The 22,567-nt window shown below is 31.7% G+C and overlaps 1 protein-coding gene across 2 annotated transcripts in view; it reads right to left on the bottom strand.

Moving 5' to 3' along the window:
- The window catches only part of arid5b (AT-rich interaction domain 5B), a 255,016-nt gene extending 234,752 nt beyond the window's left edge, over positions 1-20,264 (bottom strand). For both annotated transcript variants that reach the window (XR_012387838.1, XM_073918238.1), the window contains exons 1-2: positions 20,218-20,264; positions 19,690-19,944 (exon numbers count right to left, since the gene is read on the bottom strand). Coding sequence is in view for 1 of the 2 variants with exons in the window: in XM_073918238.1 (XP_073774339.1) it covers positions 19,690-19,944; positions 20,218-20,238 (276 nt within the window). In the remaining variant the exon portion in view is untranslated. The remainder of the gene's footprint in view (positions 1-19,689; positions 19,945-20,217) is intronic.
- Positions 20,265-22,567: the final 2,303 nt, after the last annotated feature.

The raw sequence follows: 22,567 nt of genomic DNA, 5'->3' as shown, positions 1-22,567 counted from the left end.
GTGTGTTGAGGCAAGTTGGAGCTAAACCCTGCAGGGACACCGGCCCTGCAGGACGGAGATTGGTGACCCTTGATTTAATGTGACTAATAAACACACAACTATTGTATCATCAAACAAAAGTTGTGAAATAAGTTTGGAATAAAAACTTGCACATATCTAGTTAGCAGTAACACGAAGCTGTGGTTTACTGAGAAGCTACACAAACAGCTGTTATTATCGCGAAAAAACATAATATTCAAACAGTTTTATCTGGTTATTGAAACTTTGGCTGATAGCCATGCGATATTCTGCAATATCAGCACTCATACAGCCTCCTCACCCTCCTCTATTACTCCGCCCACAGAGAGTGACAGCAGATCAGTAAACTCACTACAGTTTGGCAAATATTGCAGCTGTTGGGCAACATTATGTACTTTTGAGGCCTTTAAAGGTGAGAATGTTGTTGTTTAGACTGCAACTATGCAGTTTTTTTAAAATGATAGTGCTTATTTTAAATATTTATTATTTCGAAGATTCAGCGCATTGACAGCCATTATCCTGTCATTAAACAGAGCAAAGATGGTTGACGTTCCACTACAAGATGGCAACAGAGACTGCATGATAAGTGCTAAGGGAAGGAAAATCTCAGTGTAAATACAGTTGATCAAATCATTATAAAACAGGTTAGTGACACTCTAAAACGGGTTGCAGACCAGAAGAAGCAATAATCACCTGTTTTGTCATCACTTTGGACATTGTGCTACAGACTTATTCATATACTAGCTCTAAAGTGATATTGATAAGTGAGCATATATATATATATATATTAGGGATGTGCGGAGCAGCCGGTATTTGTATTTGTATTTGTATTTGTTGAGGGGGAAAAGTATTTGTATTTGTATTTGTATTTGTATTTGTATTCGAGTAAAATTCAAAATGGCGCAGAAATATGTATTTTTTTCTATTACACTTCTAATTTACGTTATAGTGAAAGTATTGTTTAATTATACCCATTATATAAATTATAGATATGCAATATTGGCTGTTGTTTTTGAACATGTGATAAGAAATGTCATTGAAAAGAAAATAACATAGAAGCCATTATCTCATCCATGGTTAAACCAACAACTAATAAAATACCATTGTGAATATTATGAACCCCACCACCACCGTTCTTGTTTAAGGACACTGAAAAGACAGAATAAAAACAAATAATACTTCAAAAAACTGTTCTTCTTCTGAAAGAACTTTTTTCCAATGGACAGAATTCCAAAAATAAGCTAAATAAATCTAAATAAAACCCTGCCTGGGAGATCTGGCAGAACAAAAGTATTCTATATAATACTAAAAGATACAGCCCTGCTATTATCATCTGCCTGCCACAAAACAGACACAAAGTTTGTTTGTTTGTTTATTTAGAGATATCTGCAAATATTTTTCAATGGAAGTCAATGGAGGAATATGACTAGTCAGTCATAATATATTTGCAGATATTTCCAATCTGAATTATAATTATGACAAGTCAAAATATAATTAGAGATATTTCTAAATATATTTATGGATAGTCTGAACAAGGTTTAAATGCTAAAACGGCTTGCCATACGCACAGTGGCACAGTGGAGATTTCTCTAGTTATATCGTTTCAGTCGTTTGTTATGCAGTGACATGCAGTCAAATATTTCGCCAAACAGTCCTTAGGGATGCGGTGACACGCAGTCAGATATTTTACCGGACAGATCCGCCACTTTTGGCGCGCATAAACAATCATAAAGCTCTCGTGCTGCAGGAATGAGGAGGTCTGCTGAAGGCGCACAGCTGACGTGCAGTGAGAGGTTTGCGTCTTTAATAAACTACGGCAGTTTGCGATGACTGAACAGTAAGAATGATTAATAATTCCATATGAAACAGTCCCTTAACAGTCACGTCTCGCTATCAGTTTCGGGCTTTGGCGCGTTTTGCACTGAGCGTGTGTCTCTCTCTCTCTCTCTCTCTCTCTCTCTCTCTCTCTCTCTCTCTCTCTCTCTCTCTCTCTCTCTCTCTCTCTCTCTCTCTTTCTCTTTCTCACGCACTCACTCACTCACTCACGCGGGCATGCACTGTGGTCTCATGAGGAAACGCAGCTTTTTGATATAGTGTTTTTCTTGCTCCCGAATACAAATAATTTTTCAAGTATTTGTTCGAATCAAGTATTCGTAAAAACACGCTATTCGTGCCTTTCCGAATACCGTATTCGGGTTCGGCTCCACCCTTAATATATATATATATATATATATATATATATATATATATATATATATATATATATATACACAAGCAGAGACGCTACAGTTTGACAAATATTACTATTGTTAGACAACAAAATTTACTTTTGAGGCTTTTTTTAGTCAAGAATGTAGTTGTTTAGATGGCAACTATGCAGTTTATTTGTAAGAATAGTGCTTATTTTAAAATATTTACAATTTCTGAGAGACGGCTAGTCGGTGGCTAATGACGGTTGACGTTGTCTATCCACAAGATGGCGCCAGGACTGCATAATAAGCCCTTGCTTAGTGTGTTTTCCTGAGCAGGAATAAGAGGAACATTAACACCTCACTGCCAACTAGCGTTTCGGATATGCTATTATCACTTCTGTTATGCGCAGAAGTATAAACCACGCTTAAGAAGCTGAAAAACGGAAGCGTCACGGTTTTTAAAGAGGACCGGATATAGTCAATAAGAAGCTGCGAATAAGAAGCTGGATTCAGCCCCGTTCCTCCTGTTCGCAAACAAAAAAGCAGTCTGGTAAGTTAGAGATTGCTCTGTTTTTTTTTTCTAGGTTAAATATTGTGATATTGTAACGGTTGCTTAATGTTTGATATGCATTGTGTATAAATGTCCCCTTTAGGAGGACTATTTCTGTGGTTGTTTTACTTTTGAGTGTATTTTGGGTGTAATTTTCTTTTCCTTTTGCCTACTCATTGGTAACATTTTTTTTTTTAACATACTTTTTTTTGACGTACAAATGCTTTGGCCTAGTACATGTAATGGCTCTTGTATGAGTTGTATTATTATTTTATAAAACAAACATTTTGGAACAGGCAACCACTGCCAGAAATTTGAAACATCCGTAGTGTTTACATTATTATTATTTTGTTTTTATAAATGTATTTCAGATATTTAAGATAATCTAGCTATTTGATTCTAATGATAATCTAGTTACTACAGCTTTTAGTTATATGTAAGTAATATGTAACATGATTACTACATCTTAGTTGTGCCTTTGTATTAGTATTTGTACAAAATGTCTTGAGCTTATTTGATTACAAATGTAAATAGTCTCCTTTTCACTATGGTAGTGACTAATGGTTAATATTATCAACTAATGTGTTGGGTGTGGTGTGAATTGCATTCAGAAATGTCGATTTCTGCTCGGTCTATTGACCTTATTCTAAAATGCGGAAGTGCGCCTGTTTTCGCGATTGTCTTAGAACTTCCGATTCAGTTGCCTATGGGAGAAATGACTAGGAATAATAAACGGCAGAAAATGGCCAAACTACTTGCTCAACAAACAAATGTTTGCATTACTACACAGACCAAGTAGCATAATATAATAAGAAAATATTAAATTGCAACATCAAGCAGCGTAACGAGCAGTTGTTAACGTCAAAAAATGAATGGAAGTGAATGAGACCGGTTGTCTCGAGCCAAAAAGACTCAAATGGCAGCGCCCGCTCGTCAGCTGAGAATAAGGTGAATACAGAGCAAACAAAGTGAGTTTTGATGACACTTTAGCAGTTTGAAATAATAGATGGGAGAAAGACGTCTGTAAAATAACAGAAAATTAAATGGCAGTAAATTAAGGTTTTTATAACGCCAACTCAGACAATATATCACTTTAAACTATTAAAAATGTTCATAAAAGTCACTTTCTCAAACTTTGCGAGGTTAAAGGTTTTCAGAAGAAAGATCAACGGCCCATAATGCAATTCTAAAGCATAAATAAATGGGGAAAAATAAAAACCTAAATCACAAAAATTGGAAAATTGCAGAATTATTATGCCAAATATATTTGTGTAACAAAACAAAAAAGAAATTGCTCTGAAATTCTCTGATTTTTTTTATACAATTTATGTACAGTTTTAAAGCATATTATAAGTAGCAATACTTAAATGACCTAAAATCAAAAGTAATCCCTTACAGTACTTTGTGTAAACGTAATTAGTAACTAGCTACTCTGTAACTTATAACACCCAACACTGTTAACATTACAAATGCTGTGCTATCAAGCATTGATGCCAGAACTTACTGCCTCTCAAATACTATTTCTGAAGCCCTGCGAGATGAAAGATCGACAAATATAATTAGAAACAAACAGATCTGCGTGAAGCCAAGCTGAACGCCAGCGCTAGAGAGTACAGTAAGATTGTGCGCCCAAGAATTTGTTGGCCCAGGAGGACAAAAACAGTCGATTCAAGAAAAAGCACACAAAATAATAATCATAAAAGTACAAAAAACTGCTGGTCTTCACAGGAGGGTTGTGTTGCCCTCTCTAGGCACAAACTCTAAGTGTTAAATTTTTCTCGGCCGGCTGCCAGAAAGAGATCACTGCAGGCCTGTTGCTGTTTCAGCCACTGCTATCCTTCTAATGAATGACTAACCCCAGCCAGAGGGGAAATTACATCACCTGGGTGTAGAAACAAATAAAAAAGCAACTGCAGATTGGTCCGGGTTTTTTTTGTATCACACGGCCGTACTCGCATACCTTCCTGTTTGCACACACTATACGCTCGCTAAACATTAGCACATTGCCGGTGGTGTTATGTAAAAAGTCTTCACTGTTAAGCATTCAAATAAGCTCGAATGTTGATCCAACGTTCAAACGATATAGATTCAGAGGAACTTGTCAGATCAGTGGCTCTCAAATAGTTTCGCTCCAGGCTTTTTACAATAAACATCAAACACTAACAAAACTGTCTCGCTCATGTAAATATACGACTTACTGCAATTTAAAATGAATGATTTAAATGCTTTATTGAAATAGCCAATTGAAATTATTAATGATTAATAAAGTTATACAATATGTCATTTGTTTAATATATATTTAATTACATGGTCTGAAGTTGTATAACACAATTATATAGTTTAATACACTGCGATTATTTTCTAACAAGTTAATTTACTAATGAATTAATTCACTCAAATAATATAATATCACAAAGATAATAATCTTTAATAAATCATAAGTATAGAAATATATAAATCAATCAATTCATTAAAAAACAACAACCTCCTAATAACAAAATAAATGTGTGTGTATATATACATTTATATCAATTTTAGTTAATTACTGAATTTTTAGTTAACTATTAAATTACTAATTAAATTATTAACTAATATCAATAGTACGTTATTAATAAAAAATCCTAAATAGTATATAAGTATTACATAAATAGTATTATATAGTATTAATAGTATTATATAAACAGAAGATATACATATATATATATATATTAAGGATGATACATACAGGGTTTTCACAGTCGAAACCGAGTACCGATTCCTTGTCATCGTGATCGGCTGATACAAAGTATTGATTCTAAAGCTTCAAGCTTTATAATGCATAAAGCACATTAAGAGAATAAATGAAGGATGTCCCATGTAATCCCTTATACATTTCTCCTTCCACCATTTTGTGTGTACATGTCATGCTCAGAAGCAGCTTTACAGAAAATAATAGATAAAAAAAATTCAAAAACACAGAGCTTTCAGTATTTATACATGCAAAAATGGCTAAATACATGCAAGGACATCACAATATTTTGTCTATGTTTTGAGTTTTTACTGCAAATGTCACATCCATATTGCTGGAAATGCTCATATATATATATATATATATATATATATATATATATATATATATATATATATATATATATATATATATATATATGTATGTATGTATGTATGTATGTATGTATGTATATATATATATATATATATATATATATATATATATATATATATATATATATATATATATATATATATATATATATATATATATATATATATTAGGATGTTGTTTTTTTAATTAATTGATTGATTTATAATATATATATATTATATATATTGTATTATATTATATATAAGATATTAAACTTACTCTTTATTAAAGATTATTATTATTATTATTATTATTATTATTATTATTATAGTACTAGTATTATATAAATACATTTAAACTATCGACTAATATTTTATATATATATATATATATATATATATATATATATATATATATATATATATGTATAGTATAGCGATATCAGTAAAGTATAGCTATAATAATCAATATAATAATAAAATACAATATAAGTAGAAATATAAGACAGTAAGCATAATATATGGGTATAATACCAATATTATAATATAATAATAACAAAAATTACATAAAGAGACAGACAGACAGATATAAATAAATAAATAAATACAAATAAATAGTTGCTATATCAAACAAATATTAGCAACAATCTAGGAATAAATAAAGGGATATAAAAAAATTCTAACAAAATAACTAAACTATTTTAGCATTATATTATTAATATGTACAATGCAAAATATAAAAAAATGTAAGCAGCTAATATGATACATAAGCATTATACAAAATACATAATATGCTGTAATAAAGAATTCCATTCAATTACCTCCAAATATTTATTCTGTATACTTTAATATAATAAAATGTTACATAAACATAAACTACCATCAAAACCAAATAGCATAATGACAAATATGTTTATATATATACTAATATGACTACAGAACGCAGCAACATAATATGGGCTCATACTTCAACACTTTTTGCAGCTTTTTAGCAGAACATCCTTGGAAGCAATTTAATTCTGCCAGCTTTTATAACTGACAGCTCATTTGCATACCAAATATAACATGCATAAAAAAATAGGAAAAACAGTATGCATTTTCCCTGACATCATAACAGTTGATACCTGTATTTATAGCACTTCCCTAATTATGCATGATTAAATTCCAAGTCAGCTCTATTATTTGCATTTACCACAGTGTTGTTTTGTTTTTTGGCATGCTCTTTCGACCCTATAAGAACACAACTGTGGCCTGATTCTAGGTCGTGACCTATTGGTTGAGAACCGTAGACTCTCTTCTCATAAATAGGACTTTATGTCTGTTATTGTACCATTAACACAGCATTGTGCAACCCCTGCAAATGCGTGGCCGTTTCTTTGATAGCTGATTAACTTTATCAGCGGTCGTCCGGGTTATTCGCTGCAAATGCAAATGTAATTTAATTGGACAATCTGCTGAGTGCATCTGAGGCTGCCGAGTTGTGAAGCTCACATTACTGCAGGTGCTTTTGGCTGACACTTAATCACATTGTTATTTAAATGCACCATGTCTCATTTAGCAACTACACTGGGAATGTACAAAAAGAACCGTGGACATTCTTCACGGTCTTTCCACGTAACACTTGTTAGGACATGTAGAAAAACAAGTACACTCTATAATACGGCAATATTATAGTGAATCAGATGCATTTTAAGAGCTTTTTGGCAGAGACACGTTTTTTTTTTACTTTAATTTAAAAAATGTATCCTCAGTTTTTTATTTATCTAAGTTAAAATGCATTAAAATTATATTTCAATCGGTTTAAAATTCCACTTAAGTCAAATAAAACGCCGTTTATTTAAAATACTTTGTCAGAGAAAAAATGTGCTTTATTTGTTCAAAGATCAAATTATATTAAAATAAAACATTCTATAAAAATAATATAATAGTATAATGGTCCTTCCACGTAATACTTCTTAGGACGTGTAGAAAAACAAGTGCACTGTATTATGGCAATATTATAGTAAATAAGATGCATTTTATGATCATTTTGGCTGTATTAAGAAATAGCTTTTTTTTGCAAAAACATTTTTTTTTTTTTACTTTAATTTTAATATTTCATCCTCGTTATTTTATTTAACTATTTGACACTAGAAAAAGTTACTGGACAAAAACATCTCAATTGAAACGCATTAAAATAATTTAAATCGGTTTAAAATACACTTAAGTAAAAATAAAAGTCATACTTTTTAGAAGAAAAAATGTGATTTATTTGGTCAAAAATAAAATCATATTAAAATAAATAATTCTATAAAAAATGTATGTATATATATATATATATATATATATATATATATATATATATATATATATATATATATATATATATGTATATATATATATATATATATATATATATATATATAGCATACTCTATATATAAACATTACATTTATTTAATATTATATTGGACCGTGGGCAAAAGCCGTGGACATTCTTTATGGTTTTTCCACGTAATACTTGTTAGGACGTGTAGAAAAACAAGTTCACTCTATATTATGGCAATTTTGTAGTAAATAAATGCATTTTATGATTATTTTGTCTGTATTAAGCAACACATTTCAGCAAAAACATGTTTTTTTTTTCTTTAAACTTTAATATTTCATCCTCAATTGTTTATTTATCAAAATTGCAGTGCATTAAAATGATATTTCAATCGGTTTAAAATTCCATTTAAGTAAAATGAAATGCCATTTAAATAAAAATAAAACTCATTATTTTTTAGAGGAACAAATGTGCTTCAAGTGGTCAAAAGTAAAATTAGATTAAAATAAAGGGTAACACTTTATTTTGATGATCCATTTAAACGTTAGTAGACTATATGTTGATACTGCTCCTTCAACAGACATTTCACTGACTATAAGAAACTTTGCAAGTACAACTTACACTAACCCTAACCCCAACCAAACAGTCTACTTATAATCTAATGAGAATTAGTTGGCACGTAGATGCAATGTAGCTTAAATTCAACAAACTGACCATCAAAATAAATATACATATATATAAACATCACATTTATTTAATATTATATCGGGCCGTGGGCAAGAACCATGGACATTCTTTAGTCTTTCCATGTCATACTTGTTAGGACGTGTAGAAAAACAAGTACATTCTATATTATGGCAATATTATAGTACAAATAATAATGTTTGGCAAAACTTTAATTTTAATATTTCATCCTCATTTTCTTTTAACTATTTGACACTATAAAAAGTTACAAGACAAAAATGTCCCAATTGAAACTCATTAAAATAATTTTTCAATCACTTTAAAATTCAGTTTAACTGAAATGAAATGACATTTAAGTAAAAATAAAAGGCATACTTTTTCAGAGGAAAACATGTGTTTTATGTGGTCAAAAATAAAATGATATTAAAATAAAAAAGGGCAGCACGGTGACGCAGTAGGTAGCACAATCGCCTCACAGCAAGAAGGTCACTTGGTCAGGCCCTGTGCTTGCGTGGGTTTCCTCTGGGTGCTCCAGTTTCCCCCACAAGTCCAAAAACATGCAGTATAGGTGATTTGCGTAAGCTTAATTGTCTAGTGTATGTGTGTGAAAGAGTGTGTAGGGATGTTTCCCAGTGATGGGTTGCAGCTGGAAGAACATCCGCTGCAAAAAAAAAAAAACTTATGCTGGAAAAGTTGACGGTTCATTCTGCTGTGGCGGCTCCAGATTAATTAAGAGACTAGGCTGAAAAGAAAATGAATGAATAAAAGTTAACGATATGTTTTTTTTTGTTAACAGGCTTCCATTTTATTGAGTATTTTTTATAGGCTTGGCCTGTAGACCAAATACTCACTTTTTCCTGTTTTTGAGCGCTGCAGGCCAGATGAATCCAAATTATGTAATTATAATTATGTGGGTGTGTTGTTATGGATATCAGAGTTTGTTTTGTAAGTATCTACTGGGAAATGTGGATGTGTCAGAATGTTAATGCTTTGCTTTTATTTTAAAGTGACACTGAAGACAGAAAAGTATCAAAATTAATGTTTCTGGTCCTTACCTTGATAAAAAAAAAACATAATTAAAAAAAAACATAGTAATAATTCTAATAATTAACTATTTAATCCCGCTTAGCATTTAGCAACTGGAAAATAATAGCTTTAAAATATTAAACCAACACATATTATGTAAACAAACTGAAATGTATTAGTTATTATTATTATTATTAGTAGTAGTAGTAGTATCATTATTACTACTATTATTACTACTACTATTATTATTATTATTATTTTTTAAATCAGCAGTCTGATAAGTCTATAGTTACACTGTAAAATAATTATTGCCTTCATTTTTTTGTTGAATCAAATGAACATTTCTAGTCATCTCAACTTACATCAAACAAACTAAAAATATTGAGTTAAGCTTTGTATAACTTCAAAAATGGGGTTGAGACCTGATTAACTTAAAGAAACAAATACATATTTGTTGCCTTGTCTTCTTGCTATTATATGTTATACAATATACATAAAGTATTAATCATGTTTATTATTATATTTAATTAAATTTTAATTCAATACAAATTTCTGAGAACATCAACTTTTAAATTGTCCAAATTAAGTAATTTACAATGCATATTACTAATCAAAAAATGAATTTTGATATATTTACAACAGGAAACGTACAAAGTATCTTTACTAAACGTTCTAATAATTTTCAGCAATAAATGACATAATTTTGACTCATGAAACAAACAGTAATTGAAAGGGTTAATGAGTTTTGGTAGTTACCATCAGGACTGATGCTGATAAAGAACACTATATCAGTGAAATCGTGAACATATATTAACATAAACATTTATGAAGACTTTTTGACATGGATATTTATGTCCTAGATGTAATTATAACTGTTTAAATTGATGCAAAAAGAGTTCACAACACAACAGTAACTATATAATGCAACTGAAACCAGAAAACAAGCAGAACTCTTTGACTAAGCTGAGGTTAAATGAATAAATTTGGAACTGAAATAGTTAAACAACCAATCAGATGCAGTTTTACGTCCAAATACAATCTAATTAATATTCTGGATGCAGTATGTAATTTGTAACAATATATATATATATATATATATATATATATATATATATATATATATATATATATATATACAGTTGAAGTCAGAATTATTAGCCCCCTTGAATTATTAGCTCCCCTGTTTATTTTTTTCCCCAATTTCTGTTTAATGGAAGTAAGATTGTTTCAGCACATTTCTAAGCATAATAGTTTTAAAAACCTATTTATAATAACTGATTTATTTTATCTTCGCCATGATGACAGTAAATAATATTTGACTAGACATTTTTCAAGACACTTCTATACAGCTTAGAGTGACATTAAAAGGTTTAACTAGGTTAATTAGGTTAACTAGGCTGGTTAGGGTAATTGGGCAAGTTATTGTATAACAATGGTTTGTTCTGTAGACTATTGAAAAAAAAATAGCTTAAAGGGGCTAATAATTTTGTCCCAAAAATAATTTTTAAAAAATTCAAAATTGCTTTTATTCTAGCCGAAATAAAACAAATAATACTTTTTCTAGAAGAAAAAATATTGTCAGACATACTGTGAAAATTTCCTTGCTCTGTCAAATATCATTTGGGAAATATTTTAAAAAGAAAAAAAAATTAAAAGGGGGCTAATAATTCCGACTTCAACTGTATATATATATATATATATATATATATATATATATATATATATATATATATATATATATATATATATATATATATATATATATATATATATATGACATTAACCCTAAGTCTACTTATTGATCGCAAATCGCCATTTGATGGTATCAAAATTTCTTAAAACATAATTAATGTACCGTTCTTGTGTGTAATTAATGAAACATTTATCATAATATGTTATTTAGAATTACCATTAGGACCGCACAATATATAGCTGAATGATGATCATCGCCATAATAGTATATGCAACATACATATCACAGGCTTGTGTAATAAATTACATTCATGCATTGGTTGTTTATTGAAATTTGACTAATCATATGCTATGCTAACCCAGAGTTGAAAAAACTATCGACAACAGCCAATCAGAGTCAGAATATCTGCAGAGGATTTCTCTCACAGCGTTTTAAACATTAAATGTTTGCACCCAGACACAGCTATTTAGTCTGAATTAGAATTAAATATATATTTTAAATATTTTACCTGTTTATTTTAATATCAATAAAAAAAACAATTAATTATTTTGAAATAACATTTTACAGGGAAATGTTATATCATAAGAAATATCGTTATCGTAACACTTAACAACAGTATCAAACATTGCATATTTTTCCAGTATCATGCAGACCTAATTAGCATAATATTGGCTTAAGCTGCTAAAAAAGTGTTACTCTGCTTTTTTTGTGTGTGTGTATTGCAAAATAAAGTGTGTATTAAAACAAATGTTTCAAACAAATTAAAGGTTTACAAAGCACACCAAGTGTCATTGGCAAACATTAGTTAATCCATTAACAAACACTGACGTTTGTCAGAGAAGTTATGCTAATGTTGATATAAACAAAGCTAAAGTTGAACTTCAGGTAAAACTTTAATTTAAGTATCAAATATTAACTACTATAGCCTATAACCTGCATATAATTAAGTCATTAACTGTTTATTACATATAAATGATGATCCTATTCTACATCCTCAGTCCTTCCCAATATCGAAACATAACTTCTAGTACTTTCTTGAGCTAATAGTCTTAGTTAGTGGTTTGTTAATAACAAGAATTGAACCTTAAAATAAAATGTAGGCAATTTAGGTTAGCTACATTAAATAAAGCAGTTTAGACTTTATGTACATCACCTAAGATTACTAAATTATTTTGCAAGCAGATTTCTTCATCGGTTTACTTGAAGCAACTAATGCCTAGTTCAGACTGCCTGATTTTAGCCCCGATTTTAGCTCGCCGACAGGTTTTGAGAAATCGCCGACAAATGCCTGAAATCACTGCTCGTGCACGTGAGTGACAATCACACCGTATGAACTGTCAAAGACACGATCTGAGAGAATCGACAATGAGTCGCCGATGCCTGTGAGATATTTGGCATGCTAAATATCTGGAGCTGTCGGCGATTCAAATCATGCCGTGTGAAATGAGTTTTGACTGAAAATAACGTCAGCGATCGCCTACAGCCAATGAGAGAGCAGCTTTCACTTGTGTGTGCGTGTGTGTATACCTGCTGCAGGCCAGCGGGAGGCTGGGGGAGAAGGTAAAAGCGCTCTTTTTCGGTTTATTTGGACCCACAAAATGGAGGAAAAACTAGTGGAGATTTGACAGGACTCAGGAGTAACCGTGTCTGTTTGACGTTTCATACAGAAAGAAATTAGTTTATTATCAACGTTGAGGAGAAATGGCTAATTCCATTTAAACTCAGGTGAGCAAATATGTACATGTTCTACCCCATTAAAGGCTTCTTTCTCATTATGTAGTTAATAACAAAAGATATACGACGTGTTTTTGGCTGAGAGACGTAGTTTGGACGAAGTTGTCGGCGATTCTTCCTATAGTAAAGTCATGCAATGTGAAAGTCCCTGTTGCCGATCCATCTTGCAGTGTAAACAAAGCAGCGACGAAATGCTAGCCCAGATAGTCATGCAGTGTGAAAACATCTGTGACATGACTACTTTGAAAATCATGCAGTCTGAACTCGGCATAACATAAACATCAAATGGAGCCTTACTGTAAAGTGTTAACAAACAATATCTATCTATCAGTCTATAAAGAAACCAAATATTTTTAGCCAATACATCGGATAGAGGGGCGACATGGTGGCGCAGTGGTTAGAACTGTCGCTTCACAGCAAGAAGGTTGCTGGTTCGAGTCTTGGCTGGACCAATTGGCATTTCTGTGTGGAGTTTGCATGTTGTTAGTTTCCTCCGGGTGCTCCGGTTTCCCCCACTGACTAAAGTGAATTGGATGAACTAGATTGGCTGAAGTGTATGAGTGCGTGTTTGAAGGAGAGAGTGTATGGGTGCTTCCCAGTACTGGGTTGCAGCTGGAAGGACATCCACTGTGTAAAACATACGCTGGATATGTTGGCGGTTCATTCCGCTGTGGCGACCCCAGATGAATAAAGGGACTAAGCTAAAGGAAAATAAATGAATGAATAATTATCAAATTGAGTTGGGCAATATGGTGATATATGTATTGTATGGACAAAATAAAAAGTCTATCGTTTCATATTTATATTGTTCATCTTGTGGCGTCACAAGAAACTTTGTTTGCAGTAATACTTTATTTGTACTGCACTAATTAATATGAGCGCAATATTACAGAAACATGAATAACAGCATTATGATTTATAAGACGGTTGCAATATTGAATGTACAATGTTTACATTTTGCAATATTTGTTTTATTTCTGAACTGTAAACATCAGTTTTTGTGTTAAAGCGTTTTAGATTTTATTTATATTTATTTTATATTTCTACATTTTTATTCGAACATTTGCCTTGTAGCTCTAAATAAAGTGAGCACTATGAGGATGAGTGCATTTCTAAGTATACTTTACTATACTGAGTATATTCCTGTGATTTTTTTTCTTTTTCAAATATTTTCCAAACTATGTTTAACAGAGAAAGGAATTTTTCACAGTATTTCCGATAATGTTTTTTTCTTCTGGAGAAAGTCTTATTTATTTTATTTTAGCTAGAATAAAAGCAGTTTTGAATTTCTTTAAAACAATTTTAAGGTCAATATTATTAGCCCCCTTAAGAATTATTATTTTTTCGATAGTCTACAGAACAAACCATCGTTATACAAAGATTTGCCTAATTACCCAAAGCCTAGTTACCCAAATTAACCTAGTTAAGCCTTTAAATGTCACCTTAAGCTGTATAGAAGGGTCTTTAAAAATATCTAGTCAAATATTATTTACTGGCATTATGGCAAAGATAAAATAAATCAGTTATTAGAGATGAGTTATTAAAACTAGTATGCTTCGAAATGTGTTGAAAAAATCGAATAATTCTGACTTCAAATGTATTTATAAACTATCAATTGACTGAATGCATAGTGTGCTACATATTTTTAGGAAATTATATGATGACTTGTCTTGTATGATAATAAAAGATTTTTGTCACATCACCCAGCCCTAATCTCGAACATATCATAGGCTGGATTAACGTTAAAGAGTTTATTATAAAAAATTTATAACCAGTGAAATATTTAAAGCATTTGGTGTAGAGATGAACACCACTGTAAACACATCTGAAAATTCTTAAAGAGACAGATTCATTCATTTTCCTTCAACTTAACCCTTTTATTCATCAGGGTAGATTTACACCCTGTAGAATGAACCGCCAACCTATCCAGCATATGTTTCACACAGCAGATGCACTTCCAGCTGCAACCCATACTAGAAAACATCCATACACACTCATTCGCACACATACTCTACGGCCTATTTAGTTTATTTAATTCACCTATAGCGCATGTCTGTGAATTGTGGGGGAAACCGGAGCACCCGAAGGAAACCCACACGAACATGGGGAGAACATGCAAACTCCACACAGAAACGCCAACTGGCCCAGCCGAGGCTCAAAGCAGCGACCTTCTTGCTGTGAGGTGACAGTGCTAATCACCCCTTACGGGACAGATCACCACTTTCCTCACCAAAGAAAATTTCTCACACTAATGAGGCGGTAAACTTCTATGAATTTACTTCTTCTGCTGAAAACAAAACAAGATATTCTGTAAACAATCACCAATAGTAAGAATAAAACAAATCCTATGGAAGTCAATGGCTTATTTTCCATTATTCTTCACAATATCTTGTTTTGTGTTTAACAGAATAAAAACTCAATCAGGGGTGCGTTTCCCAAAACCATCTTTAGCCAACTAAGGTGGCAAGTTCAGTCATTACAAACATAGTTTGTTGATTTGCCGTTACCCAAATCCGACACTCCAACGAACATTGGCAAACTGCATCGCAAACTTGAGGTCTCGCAACTACAACTCTGGAGCTGTAGTTAGACACATAGTTCCTGGCTGTGTTCTATTCCCACTTATCCCCCCTATGCCCTATTCATTTAGAACATTTTACCATTTAAAGTTGGAATTATTAAAAATAAAAAAGCATTAAAGTCATCTGTCTTAGGCGTAATTTGCTTCCAAACTATTTTTACAGTTCAGTTTTAGCGATCTTCATGTTTACAATTGTGCTCCCTTCGCAGTGCAATTTGACATTGATGTCATTTTTAACAGCCCCATGGCGAAAGCTATAGGTGATATATTATTTAAAAGCGGAATTTATGTTACGTCTCCAAAGCTTGTGAAAACAAAAAGCATACCTTAATTATTTTATTTTAATTTACTTATTATGTAACTGTACTGTATATGACATGAGTCTGCTGGTTAGAACTTTCTGCAGTGATTTACAACAGTCAAACTGTAAAAGTAGACTATTAAAAAAAAATAAACAAATAAATAAATAAACAATATCCTACTTATTATTATTATTATTATTATTATTGTTGTTGCTTTTATTATTATTATTATTATTATTATTGTTGTTGTTGTTTTAATTATTATTATTATTATTATTATTGTTGTTATTATTATTATTATTATTATTATTATCATCATCATTAATATTATTAATTTTATTATCAAAGTATTTTTATAGTTTTTTTTTTTCATTTCTAATAAATAATAAATATTACATTTCATTTTATAATAAATAGCCTCATTGTTTATTTATTTATTTATTTATATGATTTATATGATATTAGAATACGTGTTAGCTTTTGTAAGTGATTTTGTGTTTTAGAATAAAATTTATAATGTTCAACTTCTCAATAGTATTAGTAAAGCAAACACAGGCCCTATGTGCCATTTACATATATTTCAGTTAATATGGAAAGCGAGTGCATGTTTTTACCAAAACTAATATTGGATTTAATTTTAAATGTATGTGCGTGCAAAACAATATCATTTGCACAAAAAAATTATGGGGTTTTTCTCTAAAGAAGTAGTTACGCCACCCAGATTAGAGCATCATTATGGGCGTTTTACGATATAACGAACGTGGTTCAAGCGATGGATCTGCGACAGAGAAACTACAGGTTTTGGAAAAACTTGTCACTATATAGTTCTTTTCCCAAACGATGCATAGTAATATGATAGTTCAGCCGTGAGTTACATTGTTGTTTAGAAAACGCACCCCAGGTCTGGAACAAGTGTAAATGAGTAAATGATGACAGAATGTTCATTTGTTGAGTGAACTGTCCCTTTTAAAAGACATCCTAAATAAGAAATAAGTATTCGGAGGTAATAAGAATATACTTATTAATATTATTATTAATCATTGGCACATGTCTAGTCCCCAAAAAATGACTAACAGCTAAAACAATCTGGCATATTCTCATTAAAAAAGAACTGTAAAGTACACCTAAGAGCGGTGCATTGTCCTTGGCCAGTAATCCTATCTCGCAGGCCGTTTCAAGATCAGCAGTCATGAATGCGTAATAAATTTGAAAAGCAAATAATTGGCATTGCTGTTGCGTGGGGGAAGGGAATGGAGGGAAGCCGGTGGCAAGTTGGAAGGAGGACAGAGCTCTGATCAACTGAACAAACAGTGCATTAAGACTAATGCTTTTCCTCAACAACACCTCGTTACATTGTGTAAACAGCATGTTTTCAAGGTCGCTGCTGCCAACAGTTTATGTTTCCACCTAATATTGATAATAGTTCAGCAAAGTAACCTTGACATTTCGGCAGGGCTTCACACAGAACCTGTTGATTATTTTGAAAAGGCTATTTGATCCTGCACTCCACGGGGGGAGGACAGAATGGTAGAGGTTCGCACACAGCAGATTGCCTTTTTTTTGTATTCGGGATCGGTGATTACATGAGCAGTGCAAGATAAAACAGGTACAGACCTCGTTACATTAGCTGTGTAAAGACCGCAGCTGCTGCTGCTTTGTTAAAATAGCAATTGGGATAATATTGGTAAAGCACAATGCTGGCTTGGCTTTGCATTATAACCAAGCAGGTTTCATTATTAAGCTTTTAAAAATGTGTTGTCAAAAATGTAATTATATTAATTTTTTAAAAATAAATAATTAAAAATTAATAGTAATATTTACTTAATAAATAATATAACCTATCAAATACATAATGTTTTATATAAAAATAGTATCTATAATTTATAAATATCACTACATTAATATAATATTATAATAGTTGTTATTTTCTGATATAATAATAATAAATATGTTTAATATGTTAATTTAAATTATATGATTGTCTACATAGAGTAGATTAATTAATTTATTTAATTATTTAATTGAAATTAATTTACAATTAATTTGGATATTAAATTAACCTGGCTAATTATTTTTCTATTTTAACTTATGTGCATTTCTTTTATTAATATAATCATTTAAAATTAATGCATTTAATCTGCTGAAGGTATACATTTAAACTATAAATAATATTAAAAAATACAAAAATATTTAAATTATAAATTTTTATAACATTTAAATAATACTTATATAAACTTAACTTATATATATATATATATATATATATATATATATATATATATATATATATATATATATATATATAAAACATACTGTTACAGCATATATTTACATTTTTAATGAGTTGTTTGCATAAATTATTCAATGCAGAACACTTCAATAAAAATTACCATTAGAATGATTAGAATCAATACACAATAGCAGCAACATATTTACCATTTTTATTGGTTGACATTTTCAGATTAGTATTATTATTATTGCTGATTAATAACCAATTGGTACATAAAGTACAAAAATAAGTATCACCAAAAATGACTGTAAAATGTGTTATAGAAATGTACTAACACACATATAACACATTATAACTGATTGCCACTTAAAATAATACATCCCATTAACAAAATAACAAGTATATAATAAAATGTCTAAAACAGCGTAAATACAAAATAAAAACAATCAGCTTCAAACTAAACAATCGCAAGAATCGTCAATAATTAATCTCATTTAAACCCTACTTACGTAAACGCACAGCAGCAAAAACAAACACACCATTGTAGAGGAACAATGTTTCAGCCCATCAAAGGGTTAAATCCCCAGAAAGAGCATTTCTATCGGGCAAACACATCTCAGCTTATATAAATATGTATACATCTATCATTTGAAATGAGACTGCAGCACCTTGACATAATAACCTTCATAAATGTCACTCGCTCCCTTTAAAGCACCGCAGCTGCTTGATCAGCGTGCCGTTATTATTAATCAATGCATATTGGTATTAGTTCAGCTCGCACATTCAGACCGTCTGCCAGAAATATTCCCCCTCATTACAGCGGCAACTGTACACTTCGCGTCGACCGCTCGCGTTATTTATTTGTCGCCTTGATCTAAAAGCGACACTCTTTTATCAACAATCAGCAGATCGCACCGCCACAACGAGGCGCTTTTCGCCTCGCTCAGTTTCCGCACTATTGTATATCAGATGAAACAAGCAAAACACTGATGTGACAACTTCACACAATGGCATCATTCTCATCGCCGCACGCTGCCTTGAGATGCATGCACTAAACGCTCGTATGCAAATGAGCGCACAGGCGAAATTAACACAAGGGTCCTCTCTTATGATTGCGCGTCTATTATTAAACGCGATGCATTAGATGTCTTGTGATCTCAGACAGCGGAATAGATGCGATGCAAAGCCGCGCGCGACTCATATTTCATGCACAGCACAATAAACACACATCGCGAAGGGGACGGAGCCCTTCATGGAGAGAGAGAAAAAAAGCTGGGAAAACATGAGACATTACCTCTCCGTGAGTGACATTTCTGCCCTGGGGGGTATCTTCTGGGAGAAAATAAAGTTTGGAGCTGGATAGAAGTTGCTTGGTTGTCCTTTCCTCCCATAAGAGCTGTAGTTCTGCTATGCAGATGGGGTCCCCCGCTTTACATCTGACCAAGAAAAAATCTCCCAGGGACAAAATCCTCGCTTTGCCTTCAAGGTGAAATCTAAACGCCTTGTAGAAAATGTAAGGTCCGTGCAAACCACAAGGTGAGCCTACCCACTGCGGAAACACAAATAGACATGCCATATTTATATTCCGCGACACATAAACTAACACATTTGATATAAGGCGCGATGCGAGGCGAGCGCAGCATTCCTGCTGATCACATGATAAATCACATTTATAGCTGAATATGAATGATGAATAAAAAAATTAATAACTTTTTTCATGGTAAACTTTCTTCCATTGGTTCCCTAGCATTACACAGGACTAGATACGCGCGCGTGCTGATATTATTAGAGGCTGAAATGAAAGCGGAGTGGATGATATTACCAGGAGTGAGTTGGGCTCCATCTCGTCGCTCTGAATTGATTAAACTCAAACATTCTCTCCAAACTTGTTGGCTTGAATGGATCACAGAAGGTCCTGGAAGGACAAAATATCAACGCGTTCTTCAACGCGGCGACCTTCAATATGAAACGCGCACGCTGCAAAGAAAACTCACATAAAATGTCCGAAATTGGTGTCTAATATTTGTTAAGGCTCTATTATTCCGCTTGCGATTATTTTTGTTCATTTTATGAACCCGCGCGTTCATATTAAATTCGTGAATGCAAATAGAGAGTGGCTCGTGTGGTGTCTGTCAGCGCCTTGAAGGTGTTTTTAAAAATCATGAGATGATCTTTCGAAATAACCTCGTACTCATTTTGAAAGTGCTTCGAAAGCAAAGCAGATTTACGAATTGACTGAATTTTTAGATGCGCACCCGAAGGAGATATTTAATAATATCATCCATGATGCCATTATCTACCTGCCAGGACCTGCGTAAAAGGAGGTTTGTATGAGTATACAGAAACATTTCCTGCAGAGATTCTTCCTTTTATTTCTCCACTGCATTTACTGTACAATAATCATTTCATATAATCGTTTTACTAACGCGGCTACGCCGACGCGCGCGGAGGAGTCCGGATGGGGAGAGGTGTTATCGGGATTCTCACAATCCTGAAGCGCGTGTTATGATGGAAAACGCTGTAGAAATGTATCAAGCGCGTGTAAACGCGACTAATGGAAACATTAAAATCGTCCTTTGAATTGGTGCCATTATGGCCGCTGTGATATGAACGCGGTGCTAAGAAGCGCTAGAAAAGCAATATCGCACCCCTCTTGTGTGCTTAAGGCGAACAAACGCGACGGTAGAAGATGCGTTTGATAAGAGAAATCACAAATCAAAGACCGTTGATGGAGCTTTTAGTCACGCATATATGTAGATTTTTATCGAAAACTACAGTTTTAGAGTAGTTTAAAGGAACTATTTTATGTTAATTACACGATTTGAACATTTACACAGATAAAGCCAATACATTTCCGTCGTGTTTATAAACATTTATATGCGCTCTGCGGGGTTCGGGCGTGCGTCGAGGGTTTTGTCATGTTAGTTATTGCTGCTGGATTTCGTAATGTATGGCTGTGCCCTTAAAAGTTGTAGCATATGGCCTAAATTACAGGATGTAACATTTACGTCAGCTATTTTTATGTCTTATGCAATGTTTTATCTCCAGTCACGAGGGGCAGCTGGTGATTATGGATGTGATCACATTCATGCTTCATATAACAGCTTAACCCAAATGAACTGAGGAGACTTAAATGTGATTTGGTAAATGTGAATCATAAGACATTGTTTTGTTTTGTGGGGGCGGGGCTTTATTCAGCTGGATGAAACGGAGAATAGAATACATTTACTGCCAAGAATGTAGATGAACATACAATGGGTGCACGTGCATAATAGCTGATGTTTTTAATAAATCAATAGTCAAATACATTATCTTTTTAATGTATTGACATAAAAATAATTAGCATACCAGTCTTTTCTACATGGTTATATATTATAAATTAATTGTTTGTGACATTTACATGATATACTGCATTGCATACATACATATACACACATACTTGCATATACATGTGTGTAGTTTAATATTAGAGAATATTAAATACATTCTATTGCAATATTTTCATTATAAATCATCATTATAAAAAGATGCAATATAAGGCTAAAATGATCATCAAAATATTGTGTAATCTGAATATTATATTTGTGTAGGGTTTACTGGATATTATTATTGTTATCGTAAGCTTATGCAATCTTAAGCATATCTGTTCACGAACATTCAAATTAGTTTTTTACATGAATGAAGATAACAAGATAATTCCGCTGTTACCCAATAATGGATTTACGCATTAAGTTATGCAACATTATTTAATTATTATTGTGTTATTACATCAATATTATTTAAAATAATTAAAATATTGTAATAACTTTGTATACATTAATATGAATAATTATATTTATTAATTCAATATACTCATATTAATTATATTAATGTTATTTATTACATTATTATATAATCTATGATAAATAGAAATGTATATATTCAAACAAATAATTATATTTATTAATTGAATATATGCATATTAATTATATGAATGTTATTACATTAATATATAATCTGATTTTAAAAAATGTGTATATATGAATAATTATATTTATTAATTTATTATATACATATTAATTTTATTAATGTCATTTATCATATTAATATGTAATATATGATATATACAAATGTATATATTCAAATTAATAATTATATTTATTAATTTAATATATGTATATTAATTATAGTAT

Source organism: Danio rerio, chromosome 12, assembly GCF_049306965.1.
Source record: "Danio rerio strain Tuebingen ecotype United States chromosome 12, GRCz12tu, whole genome shotgun sequence".
Classification (NCBI taxonomy): domain Eukaryota; kingdom Metazoa; phylum Chordata; class Actinopteri; order Cypriniformes; family Danionidae; genus Danio; species Danio rerio.
The sequence above is the reverse complement of the archived record's forward strand: the minus strand, read 5'-3'. Positions and strand labels throughout refer to the sequence as shown.